The following is a 22,843-nucleotide window of genomic DNA, read 5'->3' as shown; positions in this document are numbered from 1 at the left end:
GGGTGTAACAACAGGCATTTTGAAGAGAATAAGGTACTTTGTGGTTAACCTTACCTGTTTCTGTAGAGTAAACTCTGAAGCTCTTATCCCAGAATCCACAGATGAGGATATAGCGATTATCGGCTGTGACCACAAAACAATGTGCGTTGATTTGTATACTCTGATCGACAAGGTCCGTGATCTGCCTTTTGTTCACACCAGAGTTATTGGCTACATAGACACAGAAAAAAGAATTTAAAGGAGGATTCCACAGGAGATTCATCAAGGTATATTTTTGTGCTTCTTTTACCTAGAAATGGGTTTTTAAGGTTATAAGATTATTAACATTTTAACATTCCCCCATGAGGAACAGAAGCTTAATTTTTAGTAGCTGTGGAAATTTATGAACCCTCTTACATATCTAAAAGTTGTCAGAAATTTCAGTTCTTTCTCCCCCAAGAAATAAAAACAATATGCAGACTTCAGGTAATGAATTGAAAATAAAAATATTTAAATGCCTTGAATTCTATCCACGTTCACTACACACAAGTTCATTAGTGTCCAACAAGTTCTGTAATTAGGAGGAAAAAATATTGTGTGAAGTATGGTATATAAGGGAAAAAAAAGTCTTACTATTTGCCCCAATCTGTCATTTTCTGATGGCATTTACAATTCATGTGGAAAAAAGAGGGGAGAGTTTTGAGCAAGGGATGTTGTTATGTGGGCAGCCCCACAGGGAGCTTTAGGTCAGCCGCTTTAAAGACCTGGATTGTCAACAAACAGAAGGCCTTTCCAGAATGGGCCGGCAGGGGAGGGGAGGGGAGGAAAGATGGGACTGGGGAGGAAGGAGACAGGCAGAGACTCCAGTGGATAGCACTGGGATTGAATCTGAACAAAGCCAGGAACTCGGAGACACCGTCTGATTTCCCTAGTGCCTGTCTGCATGCCAGCATGTCCCGTTCTCTGCGCTGTCCTTTCAGGCTAAGTCCCTGGGCTGAATTCTTAAGCAGGAGATGCAGACGGTCACCCACACTCTCTCACGCCAATTAGACTGAAGTGCTACTATTTGTAGAGTCCCACTAATGCTATAATAATAACAACGCTAGGGAGGTTAGCCAAAAAAATTATACAGAGAAAGGTAGCAAAGAAAAAGAAAATCAAAGGTTCTGAGTCACTTGAAAACTACATAATTGGTCCTTAATTAATTATAATAGAGCTGCTAATTGTTCCATGGTTGCTTTCCTGCTGTATGTGACACTGTTTATGTCTCTTGGACGGAGGAATAGCTGGACTAGACTCTAAAAATATTCCCAGTCCTGAATCTTATCTTCCCAAAGACATGTAAGTGTTGTTTTGTGTAGGGGTATAAGTAACTAACTCAAATGACTGCCCTTTAGCTTACTTCTGAGTTCAAAGATGAAGGGTGAATTAAGAAATATCAAAAAAGATATACCATAATTGGATATGCCTTTACACTTTTTTATGCCATTTTCATTTTTTTTTTCTAATTTAGTTCCCTACATGATCCCATGAAAAAGGCACGACACATATCCTGATCAGTCATTTTGCAGATAGGAAATTGAGGCCTAGGAAAATGAAGGGGCTTGTTCTGGATTATCTGCTTATTAGTGTGTATGTGATTTAAAAATATTTCCATTATCTGTTGCAAAGAGTTACAGTTCCTAAGTTTGCAATTCACATGAAATCTTTAATTAAAAAAACCTGGCCTTATTGAAAGGAGATTTCTAGAAAAGATGTCTTTCATGTTGGTTCTCTTTAATGACTTTTTTGAGTCCTTACATATTTTAAGTATTTTAAATAATATACAGTTATTAAAGAATTGTTCAGGCTGAAAGAAAGGACAGTTTAGAATGATTTTCCTTGTTTGGAATGAACTTAAATGACCTTAAATGAACTTAAACTTACTTAAACTTAAATGACCTCCTAAAAAATCAAGGAAATGCCAGATAGCATATTATGCTTTACACAGCACCTGTGGTAATTCAGTATTATTTACACATCAATTTGATGGCAGAAAAATTATCATTCAACTACCTTTTGTGATAAATAACTACATAGCAACCTGTGGACAGTCAGCATTCATGAAAATGTATTTTTTTGTTAACATACCAATCAGGGGGTCCATTTCAATGGGAAGATGATGAGCTTGATCCAAGGAGTATCCTGGAGCTCCTCTGAGGCCTAAAGATTAAACAGAAGGAGAAAACTAGCACAAAAGTCTGAGAGAGAAGGAACGTCCTAGTAAGCAGTGTTTTATGATGACTGTGGAAAAGGTGTACTGCTTAAAAATTATTTGGCAAATAGTTGTAAGCTATAAGAATGATGGTCATAGAAAACATCCTTGTGGATACTCTCAAAAGAAATCATCACAAAAAAAAAAAAAAAAAAAAAAAAAGAAATCATCACAACAGGGACTGCTAGCTTCCATGGAAAGAATGTTCGTATCCTAACAAGAAGAAGCCACATAGAATAGAAGACTATAACATTTCTTGAACACAACAAAGAGCTCAGATTTCTGGGCACCCACTAAGCTCGAAATCTACGAGGCTGTGCCTGCAAGCAGGGGTGGGTGTGAGCACAGCAGGGCTCACCTGAGCCAGGGCAGAGGGGAAGACAGGGCTTCCATCTTCTTTCACTAGATGGCAAGTCAACTGAAGGTTAAAACATGGAGCCAAACCTAAGACCTTAAGCTCAGGAGAAGCTGCTATCAGAGGATTAATATTTAGGGCTTGATTGAGTTCATTAGTCATAATATATTTACATGTGATTATATAACATATAAGATACTTTTGAACAATGCTAAAGAAAAATTAATCCTTTATAGTTTTTTTCTCAATGCAAATATTTCTAGAGGCTCAGACTTCTGTGAATAATAAAGTTATATTTTTTTTCTTAAGATGCTTGCTGCATCTTTCAGATCAAATGGGATTAGTTATACCTCATGTTGATAGTATCACCAATAAACATAAAATAAATGCATTTAGAAACTCTTAGATTAAGCTAGGATTTATATGATACTGTTTTTCAGAGCAATACAAAAGTTAGGAGAATAGAAAAGTTCAGATTAATTTACCACGGCTTATCCATTTAGTCCTAGAGACAGTGAGAGTCCTGGGGTTTCCGAGGAAATTGTAAGGGGTGAATCTGGCCAACTAAATCATTTGGTCATGTCAACTTCTGTCCTAGTTAGGTAAGTATCACTATGTCTAATTTTGATAATAGAATCCTATCACTTCAAGTTGCCAGTTGGAACTCTTGGGAATGAGTTTAAAGAAAACACACACGGAATCACTGAACAATTTAGATTTTGTCTTTTCTCAAAGAATCTCGGGTCCTCAAGGAGGGAGACCGTGTCTGTCTTGTTCATTGCTGTACTCCCGGTGTGCATGACTATTTGACACAAAGTGGCCATTCAAATATTTGCCAAATAAATTCGTGAAATGGAAGAAAGATGATTTGAAACCATTATCTAGGAAATCCAGATTTCAACTCACTTTTGTTTAATATAGCATAAAAGTGTTTTTTTTTTTTTTCCTTTTTTTTCCTGTGGGGCAGGCATAGAGTAGGGTGGGGGGGCAGAATTATTTGTAGACCTGCTTCAATTCATCGAATATTATTGAACATTTAACCCCCAGCCCAGCATTCTGTGAGGCCCCAACACAGAACAGCCGCGAACAAGACAGACAAGACTCCCCTCGTCAGGTCTGGCAGTGGTCTGCTCTGCCGCTGTCTGTAGATCTGGCATACGGCTAGACCCCAGCACACTTACCTTACCTTAACTGTAGCTCTTAAGAGCCCTCTAGCAAGTGACGCACTTGGACACACGTACCTACTGTGTTGTGCCACCGATTCACCGCAAACAGTCGGCTGCAGGTCACGGTCACCACCGCGGGGATGGTCAGGTGGGGCAGCGTGTTGGCTGCCACGTGGGTCACTGGAGAGTTTGATGGGAACTTCAGCACCATGATCACATCCTGTTGCATCTGATCTTTAAACATGAGTGGACTCTGTGGAAGGAAACACTGTTGAATAGAAAGGGAAGAGAGCGGAAGAAAACAGAAGGGATAACACAGTTAGTGAAAGCTCTGGGGAGACGGAGGTTAACACAGACAAGGCTAGCATGAGCAGCGAGCAAAGCAACCCCCACTTCCAGCCTGTGAGGATGGCACAGGGAAAGGGCCAAAGGCTCTCTCTGTGCAGCCGCTGACAGGGGACACCAGTTCACCAAGGACCCGCCTCAGTGTAAGCCTCGTGAGACAGCGGGGTGAGACGGGAGCTCAGAGACCGGTCTCATGACACAGCAGCATTGTTCAGGGCGGTGAAAAATCAGTGACCGACACTGTTTACATGAAAGATAACATGCATGAATTGATACTTTCATTTTTTACCTGGCTGATCTGGGGACATGACTCCAACCTAAGTAACTAAAATACACTAGCCTGCCCTGTCAGAGCTTTGCCCGAGTCTTGGCTGTGGCAATACTGACCGGTTGTGGTTGACGCCTCGTTTCTAGACTGTGCGCTTCCTGAGGGCTACCCCCTTTCCTTCCATCAGTCTTTGCTTTCATACCTCTAGCATGTGACTCGACAGAAGGCAGACACTATAAATGCTACTGTTCCAGCAACTATAAAACACCATAAATACTACCACACCAAAACAAAATGGGGATGCTGGAACTAGCCATTCTGTCGCGTTCATAACTGTTCTGTAACTGTTTCTACACAAGGAATCGTCTGCTCCACGAACTTAGAAGGGCTAGGGCTCCTTTATGAGCAGTTCCATGCCAATTTAGTCTCTCACCATTTTCCCCAGGAAAGCAATGAATCCTGCCTGGGCACTTCTCCAGGATAAGTATTTTTATTATTATTATTAAACAGAGACGACGAGCACGGGAATAAAACTCTTCTGCCAAAGCATTTCATAAAATAAAGTGTTAGAGATATTCTCCTGGACAGTTATTAAGCATACTTCGTCTAAGGCTTGGGGCTCCAAGGCCACATCCCCACGTCTACACCGTGACTACATGTTCTTACGGAACCGTGTGCTTGGTGTCAACCTCTCTGCTTCGTCACACGCGAGGACCAATTTCAATCACAAGAGATCATTAGTGACTAATCAAGGGGGATGAAGCTGTTGGAGCCATTGTAAAGAGAAAAAAACGTGTTTTCAAACAAACACATTTATTTATGTGTTTCACTAGGAGTTTGACTGTTGATTCCTTGACAGTCCCCTCTGTGTTGTCGGCGCTTAGCGTCATGCCTGACACACAGAAGGAACTCGATACGAATTTGTTAAGAAACTGAAAAAATAAATGAAAGGTCTCAACAGTACTTCTGCCACAAAATAACAGCTTATAAATTTGTTTGCAAATATACTGTGGACCATACTTCAGAGCTCTTTACTCTAAAATTAAGGTATTTGCTGCTTTGATAATTGCCTAGAAAAATGGATGAACTTTAATTCATTTTGAAAACATGTTCCTTTGCCTTCAAGCATTTTTCACTTCAGTAAAAAAAAAAAAAAAAAATCAGTGAAAAACCACAGCTTAAAAAATAAATTCCTTCTAAAGAAGTTTCTCAGGAAAAAAATTCACCATCTTCAAATTAAAGAGGGAAATGTTGTACATTTTGCTAATAAAATGAAAAAGGATGGTTTTGTTATGAAAACGAGCTTTTAAAATTCAGACTAAAATGAAAAGAATATTACCCTTCCCCTTGTAAAACAGGAATAAAAGTTTTAGTATGAGGAGCTAGCGGAGATGATGACACCAGCTAACATTTATTGAGAACGTATTGCACACCAGGTGCTGGTCTAAGTGCTCTACGGTATTAAGTCATGAAATTCTCAGGGCATATGCTTTGCTTTCATGGAACAGATGCTGCAACATAAACAGAGAGGTTAAACACCTTGCCCAAGTCATTCCCTAGCTAGAGGCAGAGCTGGTGTTGGACCCGAGTGGCTCTGGAGCTCTTTCTTAACTCTCCTGTCCTGGCGAATTACCTCTGTATTTCTGTCCTCTTCTTAAAATCAGCTAGTCCCCCTACCCGACCTTGCCCCAGAAGATTAAATTGGGCCATATCATACTGTGTTGATATTATATTTTCATCCTACTTTATAAATCAAATCTAATTCTGGTGCCTGGATGTGTCTGAATGAGTTTATGCAGGGGCATACAGAGTCAGAGAAGACCGCGATTTTTGTGAACCCCAAACTGGGCGAGCGTAGCAGGACTTAAAGGTAAGAACCGCACTCCCCTCTGTTTCTCCACAGGGTATAGGCATCCACTTAGCCTGGAGAGTTTAACCAGAAAATCGACAAGAAGCCTTTAAAAATGCTGCTGAAATGACGATTTTATTTGACGTGTTCCCAGGTACAGAAAAAGCAAAAAAACTTTTTGTTCAGGCGGCTCTGTCTTACCAGGTGCATGGCAGAGCTCCGAGGCGGATGTGGTTCGATAAGCAACTGAGAGGGCGTCTGTCCAAAGTTCTGTATCTGTGCCTCCATGGCCTGCAGGGGAAGGAGAGTGACTGTCACAATCGATATGCATCAACGAGAGAGGTCATCACGCTCCCTGCCAGTGCAAGTGGATCCCAAGTCAGCCATGAAAGACGTCCAGAAAATCCACCGGGTGCTCTTTCTCTGAGGGTGCAGAATCACCCACGTGTTAGTATGCTGTAGACAAGCTTTGCTTTCTCTTTCCAAACATGCTTCTGTTAACCAAGTGGCTATTCTTATGTAGAAGCCGGGGTTAAACGTGGGAGGGTTAGACGGTGAATGCATGCGGCTGAAGCCAAACAACACTTCTCACACTCACTACACCACGTGTACCTTCAGAAAGTCCTGTGTGAGGAGGAATGTATGGGGATCTCTAATGAAATAAGCTTCTGGGATCTTGGGGAAAAAGAATGATACATAAAATCCACCAGTGACAGGAAATAAAATTCAGGAAATCACATGTTCCAGTCAATACAGAGGGTAATCATTAAGACTGCTGTATAAGGATTGATTAATGCTGGCCAAATTTTCAGTACAAAAAAATATGTTTTAGCATGCTATGCTGTTTTAAGATCAATGCTGAAGTATTATCTAATGTTTATATGGTATGAATTCACATGTCTCAAAAATTCTTTGAAATTTTACAGCCCAAAGAGGAAATAATTCTTTGGGCATCTTGAGCTAGGAAATATTTCATTAAAACCTGTGCAGATAAGAAATATTAATGAGATTTTATGGCTTCCAATGAATAAAAATAACTTTGGATCTCAAGCTGTCTGGACTGTATAATATGCCTTTCTCTGTGTGTATGTCAAAGACACAATCTTACAGGAGATTTATGTATGTCTTCTATATATTAATCCTATAGGCAAAAAAATTTCAATATATTAAGCTAGACTAGCAGAAATATTTTTCCAAAATACTGTTAGCATGTAATTTAAGTCAACAAGGAGAAGCACAATATTTACAATGGTCATTACTCTGTTACCATGCTAATTTTTCCCCTAAAATTGTGTGCAATTTGGTTGCACATAAAAGTGAAATACGAAACTCATTGCTGAGTGCTTAGGAAGGCAGGTAAGGTGGTAGATGGCTCTCGACGCTGCGCTGCCACTAATCGCATCAGTATCTACAAATCTCATTTATAAAGTGCTTAAGTTTAACAATCTGTCTGCCCACACTGCATTTCAAGAAAATGTTTATCAATAAAAATGTGAATTTTCAAATTTATTAGCAATATTAAACATGAATGCATCGTTATCTGCCATATTTTAGCAATTGCACAAATGGGGCTTTGGTTCTTTTATTTGCAGAGGCAATAGGATGAATTATTAAATCTCTTTAAGTGCTGTCCAGTTTTAATGTGTCCATTTATTTGCATGGTGTCCACTCACATGCAAAGTGTGACTATTTAAGTAAATCGTATTCACATAGGTACCATCATACTTTATCTCCCCAGTGCAAGATTTACGATTATAAAAGAGGGAAGAGACCATTTCTGGTTAGGTTCACATCATGAACAATAAACTCTTGAGAATTACCTGGAAGAAAAAAAAAAGGTAATTTCATTGTTAAAGTTGCCCTAGCTAGAGACTTTACATAACATGAAGAGCTGAAGTTGCTCTAACAATAGGTCCTCTGGTTTGTGTTCCGACTTCTCCAGAAAGAGGACTGGGATGGGGTGGGGAGATGAGGGGTAAAATTAAACACAGTTTAGTCTCTAGGTCAGTGTCTGTACTTAGTAGGTAGCCTTTAAATGGCCATAGAAGGACTGAATCCACAAACATGCAGTTTGACTTGATTTTTGTTCTGAAAGGCAAGTATTAAAACTGTATCAGAAAATCTCTGGAGACTCACCTATTTTCCAGAAATCGGTACAGTTCTCTTTGGCAAGCCTACCCCTGTTCTCTTTGGACTGAGGCAGAGTACACACATGTATTTATTTTAAACTATTCTCATATGACATTAGGGTAAATATTAAGCTGTGATCAAGTTAATATTGTGATTTTTGCCCTCTCATTAAGACAGTCTATTTCCTACACTTACCATTTATTTATTTTTTAAACACTAAACTGAATCCCTCTTCCTTGTGATCCACATCACATGCCTTCATGACCTAAAAGTTCTTAGTCCAATGTTTACCTTTTGGCTCTCTTGTAATCCTGTCTACCAGTAATCCCTTAACCTCTGATTTAAAAATACACAGATCTTTCTGATCTTGAAAAAGCACGCTGCCTCTTCTAAGTGCTTCTTGGCACTACCAGCACTCGAGGAGTGAGCACCCACGGATTTTCTTCATTTCTCCCCGTCCCACGTTTTCTGTCCTCCCCACCTTTAGAAAGTCATCAATGTCTTCTTTCTGTTAAGAGGGATGTACTCTGGATGGGAGGGGGCCCGGGGATATACACAGGCTATTCTGTGATCTATGAAGCATAGCAGCTGAGTGGTTGTTCTGAGAACTACTCCCAATGTAGGAAAAAATGCCTCCCTTTCATGTGAACCTTGGGGCAGGTTTCTCAATTCCTCCCAGACTCCCTAAATCGCAGTGAATGTCCTCCATATTCTCATTGCACTTTTCTCCCTTCATCATGAAATGCAGTGCACAGCTCTTTACATAGGTCTGTTTGCTCAGACTGTTGATCTTCGCAGGTGAAGGCTGTGACTTAGTCCTAACAGAGTCCAAAAACATTCGCTGAATATGGAAGTGGGGCAACAGCGGGACTTTAGTGCAAAACTGAAAGGTGGCACAGAAAAGGAAAAGCACAGTACTAGAGAAAACATGGGAGTGCTTTACTTTTACAATTCAATACCATAAGAACAATGACGTTAACAAATACTATTAAATGCTTCTATCCCACTGTGTCAGGGATAAAAAATCAGATACCAGCCTGCCCTCAAGAAGTTTTCAGCCCATGAGGACATAAGATGAGTGAGTAATCAGGGCACACAGCAGGTGGAGGACCATGGCGATAGAGGGTAGAGGGTAGAGCAGGGCACAGGGACAGCAGAGCTGTTAGGAAAGGGGCTTCCTGAAAAGGGACATGAGCTGAGGTCTGAATATTAAGTCAGAATTGGCTAGCCAAAGGCAAAAAAAGACAATTGGAAATAGCATTTAAGAAAAAAACAACACATTTCTATTTTTCTCTACACTGTTCTGTGTGTGTCGAAGAGACTCAATACTAGCTTTATTTATTCATAAAATATTTACTTACTGAGCACCTACTGTGTACTGGGTACCATTTTAGATATTTGTGATATTCACCAAAGAAAACAGATAGAGATTTGGGCTCTTGGGAAGGTTAACACTCCAGCCAGGATGGCACACGAGCTTACATTCAGCCTGATGTCACAAGCCAGCAGCCCTTGGGCTACAATCAGCTCACAGGTATGGTTTCTATTTGAGCCAACATTTATAGGTCAGAAAATTTCATACAATAAATTGGATTTTTTTTTGGCTTCTCTCAAAAAAACCCAGAAGAGGTAGATCATCAGCATTCCTGCACAGCAACACCTGTCTGGTGCCAAGGCAAAGGGGCCCTTTTGTAATGCCCACTGGGCATGCATGCCTCGTGGCCCGCTTCACTGGTTTATTCTCTGACTCCTACACACTTTAGTATTAGTTAATCCTTTTAACATCTACTACCAAAATGTTAATTTGTATTACAAGGAAGCTATCGCTTTATAGGTCTACAGTAGTCCTGCCCTCTTCCTCGGGGTGTATGGTCCAAGACCCCAAAGAATGCCTGAAACTGGATGGTCCTGAACCCTATGTACAGTTTTTTTCCTATACATACACACCTATGATAAAGTTTAATGAATAAATCATGCACAGTGAGAGATTAACAGCAGTAGGTACTGATAAAATAGAATAGCAATAATATACTGTAATAAAAGTTACGTGAATGTGATCTCTCTCTCAAAATACCTTACGGTACCGGGCTCACCCTTCTCCTTCGGATGATGATGTGAGTAAAATGCCTGTCTGATGAGTGGGCACCTGGGTGGCTTAGGTAGGTGTCAGCTTAGACATTCAGTTAAGCGTCTGCCTTTGCCTCAGGTCAGGATATCAGGGTCCTGGGGTCAAGCCCTGCTTTGGGCTCCCTGCTTGGCAGAGAGTCTGCTTCTCCCTCTCCCTCTGCCCCACGTACCCCCACCCTGCTCATGCCCTCTCAAATAAATAAAATCTTTTAAAAATAGGATTAACTGATGAGATGAAGTGAGGTAATGAGGTAGTAGGCACTGCAACCTAACATTGAGCTACTGCTGACCTTCTGAGGCTAGGTCAGAATCACTGCTTCTAGAACATGGCTGACCTCGGGTCACTGAAACCATGGAAAGCCAAACAGTGACTAGGGAGCCTACTGCTCTGCACTTCCCACTGAAGCAAGAATGAAACGATAGTGTATGTGGGGGCCCACGACTTTTATAACATGTTTGACAGAAGAGCAAAACTTGGGATATAAGTCTGTCCATCTAGCTTCATGGAATCTCAGACGTTATCTATTGTGAGAAGCATCATTAATTTATATACTATTTAAGATGTAGAAAATGTTACTAATTAAACTATGATCCACTATTCATTGTAAGACACCCCACAATTTTGAGTGCTGAGATGCGGCAACGACAAGCATCTCAGAATCAGTAAGTGATCCTAACTTTTTACATATAATAAACAGTGACAGAAATCTTACACATGTCATATAAATCTAGCATGGATAATAGGCTTAAAACAGTAGATTTTTCAAAACAAATGTGACTGACAAAATCTTTGGTGTTTTACAAATAGGAAAGAAATTTTTTAGGGGTAAGCAAGAAGGAGAGAAAAATGTGACCTAAGTTATGAATAGCACCACAAAGTAAACCAGAACAGGACTTTCACATTTCATTACACACACAGGACACATAATTCAGTTTTACCTGCTTATATGTAATACAAAGCTCCCATTAGGGAAAGTTCCTATTAGGGACAGTTTCCTGTTTTTCCCCTCCCTACCTTCTAGTTAGGCCCACTTTGTAAAATCCTCCAGAACCCACCTGCCAAGTTACAAAATTACCCACATTTTCATCAAGCTCTCCTTTTTTTCTCACTTATTTTCAACAAGCTCTCTCTTAGTCTTATGCTACTCAAAGGTCAGGGCCAAGGGTACAACTGCATCAGCTATGTCCTGCACAGAGGTGCCCAGTTGGGGAGCAAATGAAGGACAGAATATACTTCAAATGCCAAAGGAAGGAGCACCTTTTATTATTCCTCTTTTAATGAGGGTTTCTTTTTTAATTTGCACAAAGGGGCCATCTGTGTTAGCGACCGCCGAGACACACACCTCACTCCTTCGACCTGCTGCACCTCTTGCTTAATTGCTTTTATCTCCTTCTTGCCTTCCCTCCCCGCCAAAAACAAAAGCTACCTCCTCTATAAATACAGATACATAGCTGGGATTTAATCCTCAGAAGAGGAAGTAAATATGCCGTGGCTAATACGCATTATGTGTATCCTGTTAATATGAACGTTTTCATAGCCAGGGTACAATTACATATGGGGACAGATAAGTGGTAGTTCAGAATGATGTTCAAATTACTGATAAATTCAAAATATTCTAAAAGAAAGATATTACTACTTAGGTGAATAAGCATGCTTTCTCCCTTCCCTTGTGTTTATTAGTTATCTAGAGTACACCTTCTTTGGTCTCCAAGAGATAAAAACTTCGGTTAAACTTGCCTTTTCCACAATGCAAAACTTTAACCCAGATACATTTTTCTCCTGTAGAATCTTTACAACTTCTCGTCTTTTTTGTAAATGTAATTTAGTATTGTCTTTCTGGTGAAGTGTCATAAGGTTTAAGTGATGAGAAAGACAGTGAGAGGAAGCTAATAAGGTAAAGCTGTCAAATGACCTAGTTCATCCATTTTGCTTGGTCTGTGTCATCTTTTAAATTGTTTTCCAGAAAAGTCAGCATTTTATAAAGTACGACAGGTTGTGCTACCCACAAGGCAAATATCAGACTATGCTGAAATTACTAGTTAATTATTGATAATTTTTCAGAAAATAAAAATAGCAAAAGTGATTCCTTGGGGACAAAGAAAAGGATTTTCTAAAAATTTCCTGTATTATCTCATTTTATAGCTCGTACTTAGCATGGTTTTATTTTAATGCTTTAAAGTGGATATTCCTTTTTTTAACCAGAAAATACACCTTTGATATACAATTAAAAATATATATGTGATTTATATCATCTTTCTGTGCTACCTCCAATTCTACCAATTCTATACCAAATAGGAAAAAGAAATGGAATTTTGAGAAGTCTGAAATGATAAAAGAAAAGATTACTTAATGGCAGACTGTATTTTAACTGATATGACTTTGCTTCTGGTTTATTGTTATAATAAAACAAGATCATATAAAGCATTACTTTTTAATGCTAGAAAAACAGGAGCAAAATAAATCAAGAAAATAATATCTGCATTTTATTATTTCTTGCTTTACAAACATTAAACTATATAAAAAATTAAAAATGCTATTTTATATTCAACTGCTTCTAATTTGTCATAGAAACTACACAATAGAAGAACAAACATGTTTCCTTTTGTTTTAATAATCAGCTGCATTAAGGCTAAGTCTGTACGAGCAAAATTTTTAGAATATTTCAGTAAGTACTTAATAACTCAAGTGAAAAAGAGAACCACATTTGCTGTAACTATCAGACTATGTTAGGCAATATTGAGGGAGAGGATTCTGGATTGTTCATTTACATGCTTCAGTGCTTGGTTTTATTCTTTCTTTTAAACCTAAAAGAAATAAAGAGGAGAATTATCCTCTTGCCGATTACTATTTCTGCCTTGGACTGATGAGTTATAATGATGATATTACATATCTCACTTAACAAATGAATGTGAACAGTGAAGGTGAAGAGCAAGCACCATATCCTTTGGATAAAAATAAATGCTCTGTCCCAAACATTTTTTCTTCAAATTAGGTCAGTGCCATTGGTGGCAAGCTCACTTAATTTTTATGTTTAAAGATAAGTATAAGTCAACTCAGGTAGGAAAAGTATATGTATTTTTCATGTGGCAGGTAGTGGCTGTTCCACCCTGGATGCCTTAAATAATTTGCCTAATGCAGGGCGCCTGGGTGGCTCAGTGGGTTAAAGCCTCTGCCTTTGGCTCAGGACCTGATCCCAGGGTCCTGGGATCTAGCCTCGCATCGGGCTCTCTGCTCAGCAGGGAACCTGCTTCCTCCTATCTCTCTGCCTGCTTCTCTGCCTACTTGTGATCTCTGTCTGTCAAATAAATAAATAAAATCTTAAAAAAAAAAATTTTGCCTAACACTGTGACTAACTCAGGGGGAACACAGTAGTGAGCGGGATCATCTTCCTTGCCCTGGGCAGACTGGCTTCCAGAGACTGCATCCTTGCTACTCTCTTGCTCCTCTATCTTCCCAATCTTTTTGGCCAATGAGAGTGCAGGATAGGAAATAGGAAGAGGACGCAAAACTTATCCTCTGGTCCTTCCTTGCTGGGTCCCAGTTTGCCAGTGTCTGGGTTGCAGGCCACAGCTCCACATTGTGGAGTCGACTGGGGCTCCATCTCATGACCATGAGGATCATGACCTGAGCCAAAACCAAGAGTCGGATGCCTAACAGACTGAGCCACCCAAGTGCCCATTGGGTTGACCATTAAGTAGTACCTAAGTAAAGGACTCAACCCAGAAATGCTTATGGAATGTGAGAAGAACCAGTACAATGTTCCTGCCTAATTCTCCCCAGTTGAATCAATGTATATAAAGAAATTCAATGCTGGCTGATGCAGGAAATGGAAGTTGGGGGAAGATGGTGGTGGAGGAGGAGGAACGAGAGACAAGTCGTAGTACCGGTGATGACCTTTCCTCACCATACAAAATAAGTTCACATGGAGTGTCTGATCATGGAAAGGAAATAATTTGAGAAGATTTGCCTGAAGTGGAATGACATCAAGACAAAGGTTTACCAGGTGGTGGTATAAACATTACAAAATGAAATCATATACTTTTATTAGGCTAAATTCAGATTAAAAAATAGTATTTCATTTATTTGGCAGAACAAAGTACTCTTTTTTGATCTTGACATAAATGGGAAACAGCAATTTAGATATACTGTATTGAGATTTCAAATGGCTTTAAATAGGCTCATTATCAATATGTTTAAAACCTTTAAAAATGAGCTCCCAACATCTAACTGAAATGCTTAGGTATTTAGATTGAGTAATATCTACTTCAACAAATTGAAGCATGCAATATGTTTTGAATAATTGTTAATTTATGCTAAGGTAACAACTGTGTAATATAACTGAAATCTATGTTAATAGAAGATAAGGAAATCCCTTCCAGCTATTTCTATTACAAACAGCAGGCTGCAATTTTCACCCTTCTTCCTTGTGTAAAATATGACTTTAGATTCTTGTGAAAGCATTTGCTGTTAATTTCTGAAAATCAATAATTAGCACTTCTCAACACTACGCAATAAAAATAACACAAAGATGAGAAAAAGCACATCTCACATAAATGACACACATTCCACTTGGACTAGCTGCATTATTTATGCTTTCCTAGTGGACGATTGATGACCATGGACTAGCTAAGCACTGCAGTAATTACAAGGAGAAAAGATAAACCTAAATTAAAGATTTATTCACTCATCAAAATTAAATGTGTGTCATTAATTTTCTTGATACTAATTTCTACATAGAAACTTCTTTATTCACTGATTCTCTGCAATGCAAGTCTCGCTGCTATGAGTGAGGAACACAACATACAAACAAACACATCTGAAACTACACTCTTTGTAGTTTTAGGGATTATAAAATTTTTCTTGCTCCCAAACGATTCTTTAAGCTTCAAAGAATACCTCATGTGTCTTTCTACTCCCATAGTTTAAAATGTAGGGGGTTTCTTCCTATTTTATTTTACTATTTTATTTTTCTTTCTTTTTATTTTGGCATTTGAATTTGCTGACATTTTTAAGTCAGTAAAACTTCCAGCAATTATCGGGCGAAAATGAAGATGGTTTTAAGAAATCTTTATCAGCCATTTTTTTGATCATTTGTTGCAATCACATCTCAGAATAAATGCCCAGGAGAAAAACCGCGAACATCCCCCACATGAAAACAATCAGGCATCATGGCCTTATAAATGGGCAACATTGTGCTACAACCCACTCAAGTGATCCACAAGGCAGGTGTTGCTATCCCTTGTTAGACAGTAGAAAGGAGTCAGATATGGGGGAAGGAAAAGACAAGGGATAACAAATTCACAGAAGGAATAAGCAATGACCAGACAGCCGTCAGTATCATCCCTACAAATACCTTCATTTACATCATTAGGATGAAAAGCGGATTCATTTTTTCCTTATAAATTTTATGAGCTCATCTTCTAGAAAAGCCAGCACTGTAACTGTTTTGGTTAAAGACACGTCTGTCTTGTGGTTCTTGACAGCCTTATCATGTCAGGTTTCTGTAGTAGCAGGAATGGTTCAGCAAGAAAATAAAGTGAAAACTGAAGGAATCTATCCTACTTCCTTTGGGCATATTCTCACTAAAGCAGGTCCAATGGAATGCTTTGCTATCCCTGTCAGATCAAGACTAAGAAATATTAGTAACAAGAAATTGGACTAAAAATGCCACACTTTTATAACTACTGGTAATATTAAAATTTAGTATTTAGTATTTTAATATTTCCAGCATAGATAAATGTGTACATATGCATTAATAAATAAATATCGCATGGCCCATATGTTCTAATAGTTTGCCAGAAAATAGCCTTTTGTGGTAGGCTTGTGTATATACCTCCCACTGTCAAAGAGAAGTCATTTAAGTCATTTTTCAGTTTGGCAGTATCGACGGCACATATGATGATATAGAGAAATGAATTATTAAAATGAAAGTTCTTCCAAGATAGTACATTTAATTATGCTTTTAGGTAATGATAGCCAGTATCTGTGTAGTGCTTTATGGTTTACAAAGTGTTTTCCCATATCTTTTCTGATATGATCCTCAAATATAGACTTAGGTATCATTTCTGCTGTCATTTTCTAGGTGGGAAAACCAAGGTACGTAAAAGTAAAGTGACTCACTTAATGTCTCATATTGTAACGACTAGCTGTGATAAAAGCTATTATCTGACTTCTACCTTTCTATCATCTTTTATTGCCTCTTACATACCATATAATCATACTTTAAGGAAGACAGGCTTGAGTAAGTATATCCATGATCAGAAGAGTGATCCATTTTAGAAACACTTGTAGAATGAAATGTTTTTCACTCATTATAAGAGTATAGTATATAAAAAAAGAATGTGACATTTAATTTGTAATCTCTACTAACCAACTATTGACTATGCCATAATCCCCTAGTGCCTTTAGAACTCTTAACACTGACAAAACAAGTTTTTCTGCAAAGTGGTTAAAATAAACAATGAATAAAACGGCTGAGAAAGACTTCCTTCTTCCTTCCTTCCTTCCTTTCTCTCTCTCTCTCTCTCTCTCTCTCTCTCTCTCGAGCAGGGGCAAGTAAGGGGAGGGTCAGAGGGAGACAGAGAATCTGAAGCAGGCTCCACACCCAGCGCTGAGCTCGATGGGGGCTCGATCTCCATAACCTGAGATCATGATCCGAGCCAAAATTAAGAATTGAACTTAGCCAACTGAGCCACCCAGGCATCTCACTGAGAAAGATTTCTTAAAACCACCTTAAAATTTGCCTTGTAATTCCTGGAAGTTTTACTGAGTTGAGAGTTTTAAGAAATTCAAAAGCACAAACAAAATAGAAAGAAAAACCTTACAGGTTAAATTAGTGAAATGGGAATACACATTAGGTGTCCCTCATTTTTAAGAATCATTTGGAAAGTAAGATGAATATCATCTCTAAAACTAGTTGTATTAGTAATTACTGTTATTTTAAAATCCCTAGGAAGTAAAGGGATTAAAGCAACCCCGACTTGAGAATCAGGAGACCTCACCCAAAGCTGACTCTGGCGCTACATAGACAGGTGTCCTTGGAAAAATTATTTTATGAGAGTGTTGGCCTAGATTAATGGTTTTTAACTGGGGATGTGTATGAAATGCTTGGAAAGGTTTTTGTTTTTCAAAATAAACCTGCTTGACCCCTCTCCCTGGATATCCTGAGATGCCTATGGGATGGAGGGACGGACAGTGGATACGGAGTTAGATGGGGTTAAATGGATATGGCAAGTGTGACTGAAAATAGTCAAGGGCTTAGGGATATAGAAGAAATCCAGTCAAAAGCTTGAAACTCGGTGATGGGTACATGGAAGTTCATCACACCATTCTCTCTCCTTTTATAGGAGAGAGAAGCTTTCCAGATCTTTTTTTTTTTTTTTTAAAGATTTTATTTATTTATTTGACAGAGAGAGATCACAAGTAGATGGAGAGGCAGGCAGAGAGAGAGAGAGAGGGAAGCAGGCCCCCTGCTGAGCAGAGAGCCTGATGTGGGACTCGATCCCAGGACCCTGAGATCATGACCTGAGCTGAAGGCAGCGGCTTAACCCACTGAGCCACCCAGGTGCCCTCCAGATCTTCTTATACACCTTATACACCTTAAACTTTAATGTCTCAGACAAGTCCCTGGGGATTTCCTTAAATGCATGTTCTGATTTATTAGGTTGGAAAGGCCTGAGAGTCTGAAGTTCTCACAAGTCCCAGGTGATGGTGTTACTACTGGTTTATGGACTATATTTGAGTAGAAAAGAATTAGAACACCATGGGACCTGATAATTACTAACTAGAATATTCTATTTCCTCAGTAGGTCATAGGATGGATGGACTTTCGTGGCCATCATTTGGTAAGTAAAAATATAAAGCAAATCACATCATTTTTATTAATATGTAAAATTAATTTTATATAGAGCTTAAAATTACTGCTCAAATAGTTGAGCTCATCTATGAAATAACATGTCTAGAAGATTATGATGTAAGCCAAGACTTAAGACAATTTAAATAATATCTAATATCCAACAGATCTAGTGTTTACATATTAAGAAAAGCTTTGTACCAGAACTGTTCTGTCATGTTTCCACCCAGAGGCTGTCATGATAAAGTTTATTATCAGTTACTGCTTTACAAGTATAAAATAAGTTAAGCTGTCATATTTTTCTCAGGCAAAGATCCTAAGCTGTCAGAGAATGTCAATTTTAAATCTGACATAGAGAAGAAAATTATCTGTTATTCTGACCTCTAATTTCTTGACATTTTAATGCCATAATTGCTGTGGTTAGTGCTGCTTCATGAGTTCACCTGTCAAGGAAGAATGAATCAATAACCTTAAGCCATTTCTCAAATTTTAGCCCTGACTTCAAAGCTCAAAGTTATACACAGATTAGAGGAAATACATATAATTTTTTCACAAGAGACATACTAATATTCATATATTAAATATTTATTGTTTAAATCAGTGTTTAATTTAAGCATCCAAAAAAATCACCTTCCTTAGGTTATTTGGAGTTCAGTATAAGATAACTATAACCTGGGGTGCCTGGGTGGCTCAGTGGGTTAAAGACTCTGCCTTCAGCTCAGGTCATGATCTCAGGGTCCTGGGATCAGCCCCGCATCGGGCTCTCTGCTCAGCGGGGAGCCTGCTTCCCCTCTCCCTCTCTGCCTGCCTCTCTGCCTACTTGTGATCTCTCTCTCTCTCTCTGTCAAATAAATAAATAAAATCTTAAAAAAAAAAGATAACTATAACCTTCCTCAGGTTTTACCTATATGAAATGTAATGATCTTAATATTTAAAAAATACAAAGACAAACATTATCAAATAAAGGAAATTCATTAAGCTACATAAGAGGGCTAACATTTTGAATAATGTTTTTTCCAAGAGTTTGTGTCCAACCATTTAGGTAGGTATCAACTTTCACAAGTCACGGTACCATAGCTAGTCCTCTGGGATCTCAACAGTGATGTTTTCATAAAAGATGCTGTGCCTCCTAGAGGGCCTCCTCACTGGGAAAATGTATATGTTAAGGGGATGCAAATGGCTACCAAATAATGAATATACTGCACTTCATTCCACATTATCTACATTATCTACAGAGTTCTCTTGGGTGACAGTAGATGCTAAACACTTCTCAGGTTGGCAAACATATGTCATGTATTAATCCTTCTTTATAGAGAGAGCACTTGACGTAGAGGGAGATCAAATGTCTTGGCCAACACTAGACCACTTACAGATTTTAGCTGGGTTCCCATCTGTGTGGATTCTTAAATGATAGTGCAGTACTTTTTTTTTTTTTCCCCACAGAATCTCAGTTTTAATTACTAATATGGTAAGAATGGAGAGCTATATCTCACTCAAGCCTTGAATCAGTGGAGGACGTTTTTGAAAATATGTTAGGTTTCTGGGGTAGAGGAGGTAAGTGTGGGGAATAGGAAGAAGGACAGTTAACTCATGTCCCTTGTTACCATTTAATCTGCTGTGGCTACAATGTAATAAGCATGTCTTAGCAGTCTTAAGGAGATAAAGTATCTTCCTAAGCAGACTTGAGTTGACAAAGGTCCATGCGGTCAGAGCAAATGTCTCTCTGTGCTGGTGTGTGCTTGGGGCTCTGCTGGCTGGCCGAAGAAAGGTAACCGTGTTCCAGGTGTGTGCTCCCTAAGGGAGTATTCTGAGAACGGATATCAGAGTTTTTGGGTCAGGGTGGCAGGCGAGGAGCTGGGGTAGAAGGACATATCTATCACAGAATGCCTCTGGAAGTTTTTCTGGTGGAACCTCCATATTCAACAATTATGTGCTTAGAATAAGAATGCTAGAAGGAGAGGGTCCTGAACTCAGGCTGCCTAGTGCTTGGCAACTGGCCTCACTATGAGGAAATCAAGAGCAGTAACATATTGTTCAGACCATCTTTATAATAAGCGAACACCATGGCTGAACCACTCTCATCCAATTAAAACTTTTAAAAAATTATACATTTTCATGTAGTATTTCATTGGGAAGTCCTATAATTTGATAAGTAAGGCCCATGCATAGTTTTTTCCCCCACTGTCCAAAGCAAGGATGTGAAATTTTACAGAAGCAGGTATTTTTATAGAATTCAAATAATAAACACAATATCTATGTAAAGAAAGTCTCAATTCTAATTCCATTTTCTTTTATTCCCATTTATCATTTTACTGACTCTCATATAAATATTAAAAACCTGCATATGTCTGTCAACTGTAATGCTGTCTTGTACTTTCATTACGTACAGTATGCTTAAAAATTATATTTTCCCCGAGAGGATTAATTGCAACTTTCTTTACAAGGACAGAACTCTATATTGGATAAAAAGGTATGATCAGCTATTCAGAAGTAAAAAGGTTTATGGTATTTAAATGTCAAAAACCAGTTTGGAGGTGGTCTTGGGATAAAAGGATAAGCTTACTCCAATCGTTGTTGTTTTTTTTTTTTTTTCTGATTCTAACGGTATTGGTTCTAAAAGGAGAATATAATTTGTAAGGTGTTTACGGAACTGGGAAAAGGTGTATTGTGAAAAAAGTAATTAAGCTCAGAATTATCTTCTATAAAATAATCTGATTACAATTTGTACAGGGGTTACTAAATCAGGCGAGTGTAATGGTTTGCAGGGAAAAAATCCCTTTTTTCACCCATGAATTTCATAATACCTGTCTTCTCTCTCATTCATTTATTCTGCATCTCTGCTCCCTTCTTCCAGCTTCAGGCACAATCCATTTCCTCACACGCACAACATGATCTAACACTGCACCTAATGACACGCTTACAATGTGTTCTCTGACTATTTAGCCCTAAGAGTCCAATGAGCACCGATCTCAAGTCTCTCTCCTCTCTTCTTCCCTGCTGGAAGCCATACAAATGGAGCCATTTTGTTTTTGTAGAGGTATGTAAGAAACAAGTTTATGGATGTAGATTTTTCTTGTAGAGCTTTACTTCCCAAATCTACAAGCTTTCCACTTCTAAAATTAAAAGTAAAAAAATAAAACAAGCATTCCACTGATGGGAAATGTAGACACGATTGCTTGTTTTGCATCCAGCAGATGGCCACTATCGGGGGAATGGAGGCTGGGACGTGGCTTCCTAGCAGCGACACTTACCCAGCAGCTGTTGCTCCGTTAGTCTTTCACCTCTCTGAAGTCATTTTGTGCAGTGGGGAAGTGATTTAAGTAATATTTTATATGAATATTTTCACTAAAAATACTTATGCACATAGTAGAGCACATAATTCCAAACTGTTAGCTATAAACTTTCAGGGTAAGAACATACAGGAATAAAAATACTCTATGCTCATCTATTTTATTGATGTATTTTGGAGAACATTCTGGAATAAAATACTATACCCTCATGTATTTTATCAGTGCATTTTTTTGAGCATTCTGTCTGGAAGTCTGTAATTTTGCTTTTATTAAGAAAATGCACACTAGCAGCTTATTTTAATGTGAAAAATTCTTTTTCAAATATTTAACTAGGTTTCATTAATAACATGCACAGAGCATTAAGCATTTTAATGAAGATGCTGAAATAAAACAAGTAAAATAGGAATACTGGAGTGCATTACATGTGTCTATAATTCAAAAGAGAAGAACACAGTGGTCTCATTACTTGGTTTTGACATATAATATTCATTTTCCTACATTTGTCAAAACTCTGAAATTTATGTATTATAAAAGTTTGTGTTTAAAGGAAGTTTACAGAGAAAGAGATGGAAAGCCAAATTTGTGTCTGAGAGATGACAGAAACTTTTGGAATAATATGGAACTTAACACCTACCTCCCTGAGCACCGGGTCAGTGATGCTATCCAGGTTCACAGAGCCTTCATAGGTTAAGTAGTGAAAAACATTCAGAGCACGGACGGCTTCTGGTCCTCGCTGTTTGTAGCCAAATATAAGGTCAATCCACTGATGGAGTTGGCAAGAAACAAATTCACTTTCCAGGGCCTGCAATGAATGAGTCAAGAAAGATGTAAGAGACTGTACAAACTTAGTAAATCTCCCTTTTCCTTAATTTGAAATACTCTATATAAAGAAGTACCATATGCTCTTTGCATTACATATGTTACACATATATTTTATCTGCACGTATTAGATGTCCGGTTCCTAGAAATGGTAAAATAATACAACACAGACCTGACTGAAAATTTTCTTTCAAAATGCTTAACTTTCTTGTGGCTCCATTATGTATAGGACACGATTTTTAAACATTAAATAGATTTCTTAAAAAGACACATTCATGTTTTCAACAAAACGAACTTGAAGTACCTGTTTTAATTTTACAGTAATTTCATTTCTCATTTTTAAATAATTTCATTAGAAACTTTGATATACACTTATTTTCCTGCCCAAAGTCTTCAAGTGTAATGCTA

General features: G+C 38.4%; 1 protein-coding gene and 1 long non-coding RNA gene across 14 annotated transcripts in view; one reads left to right on the top strand and one right to left on the bottom strand.

The window, feature by feature from the left end:
* The window catches only part of NBEA (neurobeachin), a 667,980-nt gene that overhangs the window by 18,257 nt on the left and 626,880 nt on the right, over positions 1-22,843 (bottom strand). For 6 of the 10 annotated variants that reach the window (XM_044249579.1, XM_044249581.1, XM_044249583.1 and 3 more), the window contains 5 exons: positions 22,251-22,418; positions 6,418-6,507; positions 3,830-4,022; positions 2,110-2,181; positions 55-210 (listed from right to left, as the gene is read on the bottom strand). In XM_044249579.1, the coding sequence (XP_044105514.1) occupies positions 55-210; positions 2,110-2,181; positions 3,830-4,022; positions 6,418-6,507; positions 22,251-22,418 (679 nt within the window). Of the gene's footprint in view, positions 1-54; positions 211-2,109; positions 2,182-3,829; positions 4,023-6,417; positions 6,508-6,828; positions 6,892-22,250; positions 22,419-22,843 lie in introns of all 10 variants that reach the window. The other 4 variants (XM_044249587.1, XM_044249588.1, XM_044249580.1 and 1 more) reach the window with 2 other exon arrangements.
* LOC122907021 lies at positions 182-6,510 on the top strand. 4 transcript variants are annotated; one of them, XR_006384667.1, is made up of 4 exons: positions 182-266; positions 3,092-3,190; positions 6,158-6,237; positions 6,421-6,480. It is a non-coding gene; the product is annotated as an uncharacterized LOC122907021 (long non-coding RNA). The 4 variants fall into 4 exon arrangements; XR_006384669.1 differs by lacking the exon at positions 6,158-6,237 and having other exon boundaries at positions 6,403-6,510; XR_006384670.1 differs by lacking the exon at positions 6,158-6,237 and having other exon boundaries at positions 6,421-6,506.

This window comes from Neovison vison, chromosome 5 (assembly GCF_020171115.1).
Source record: "Neovison vison isolate M4711 chromosome 5, ASM_NN_V1, whole genome shotgun sequence".
NCBI classification, from domain to species: domain Eukaryota; kingdom Metazoa; phylum Chordata; class Mammalia; order Carnivora; family Mustelidae; genus Neogale; species Neogale vison.
Note: the sequence above shows the minus strand (reverse complement) of the source record. Positions and strands in the feature narration are given on the sequence as shown.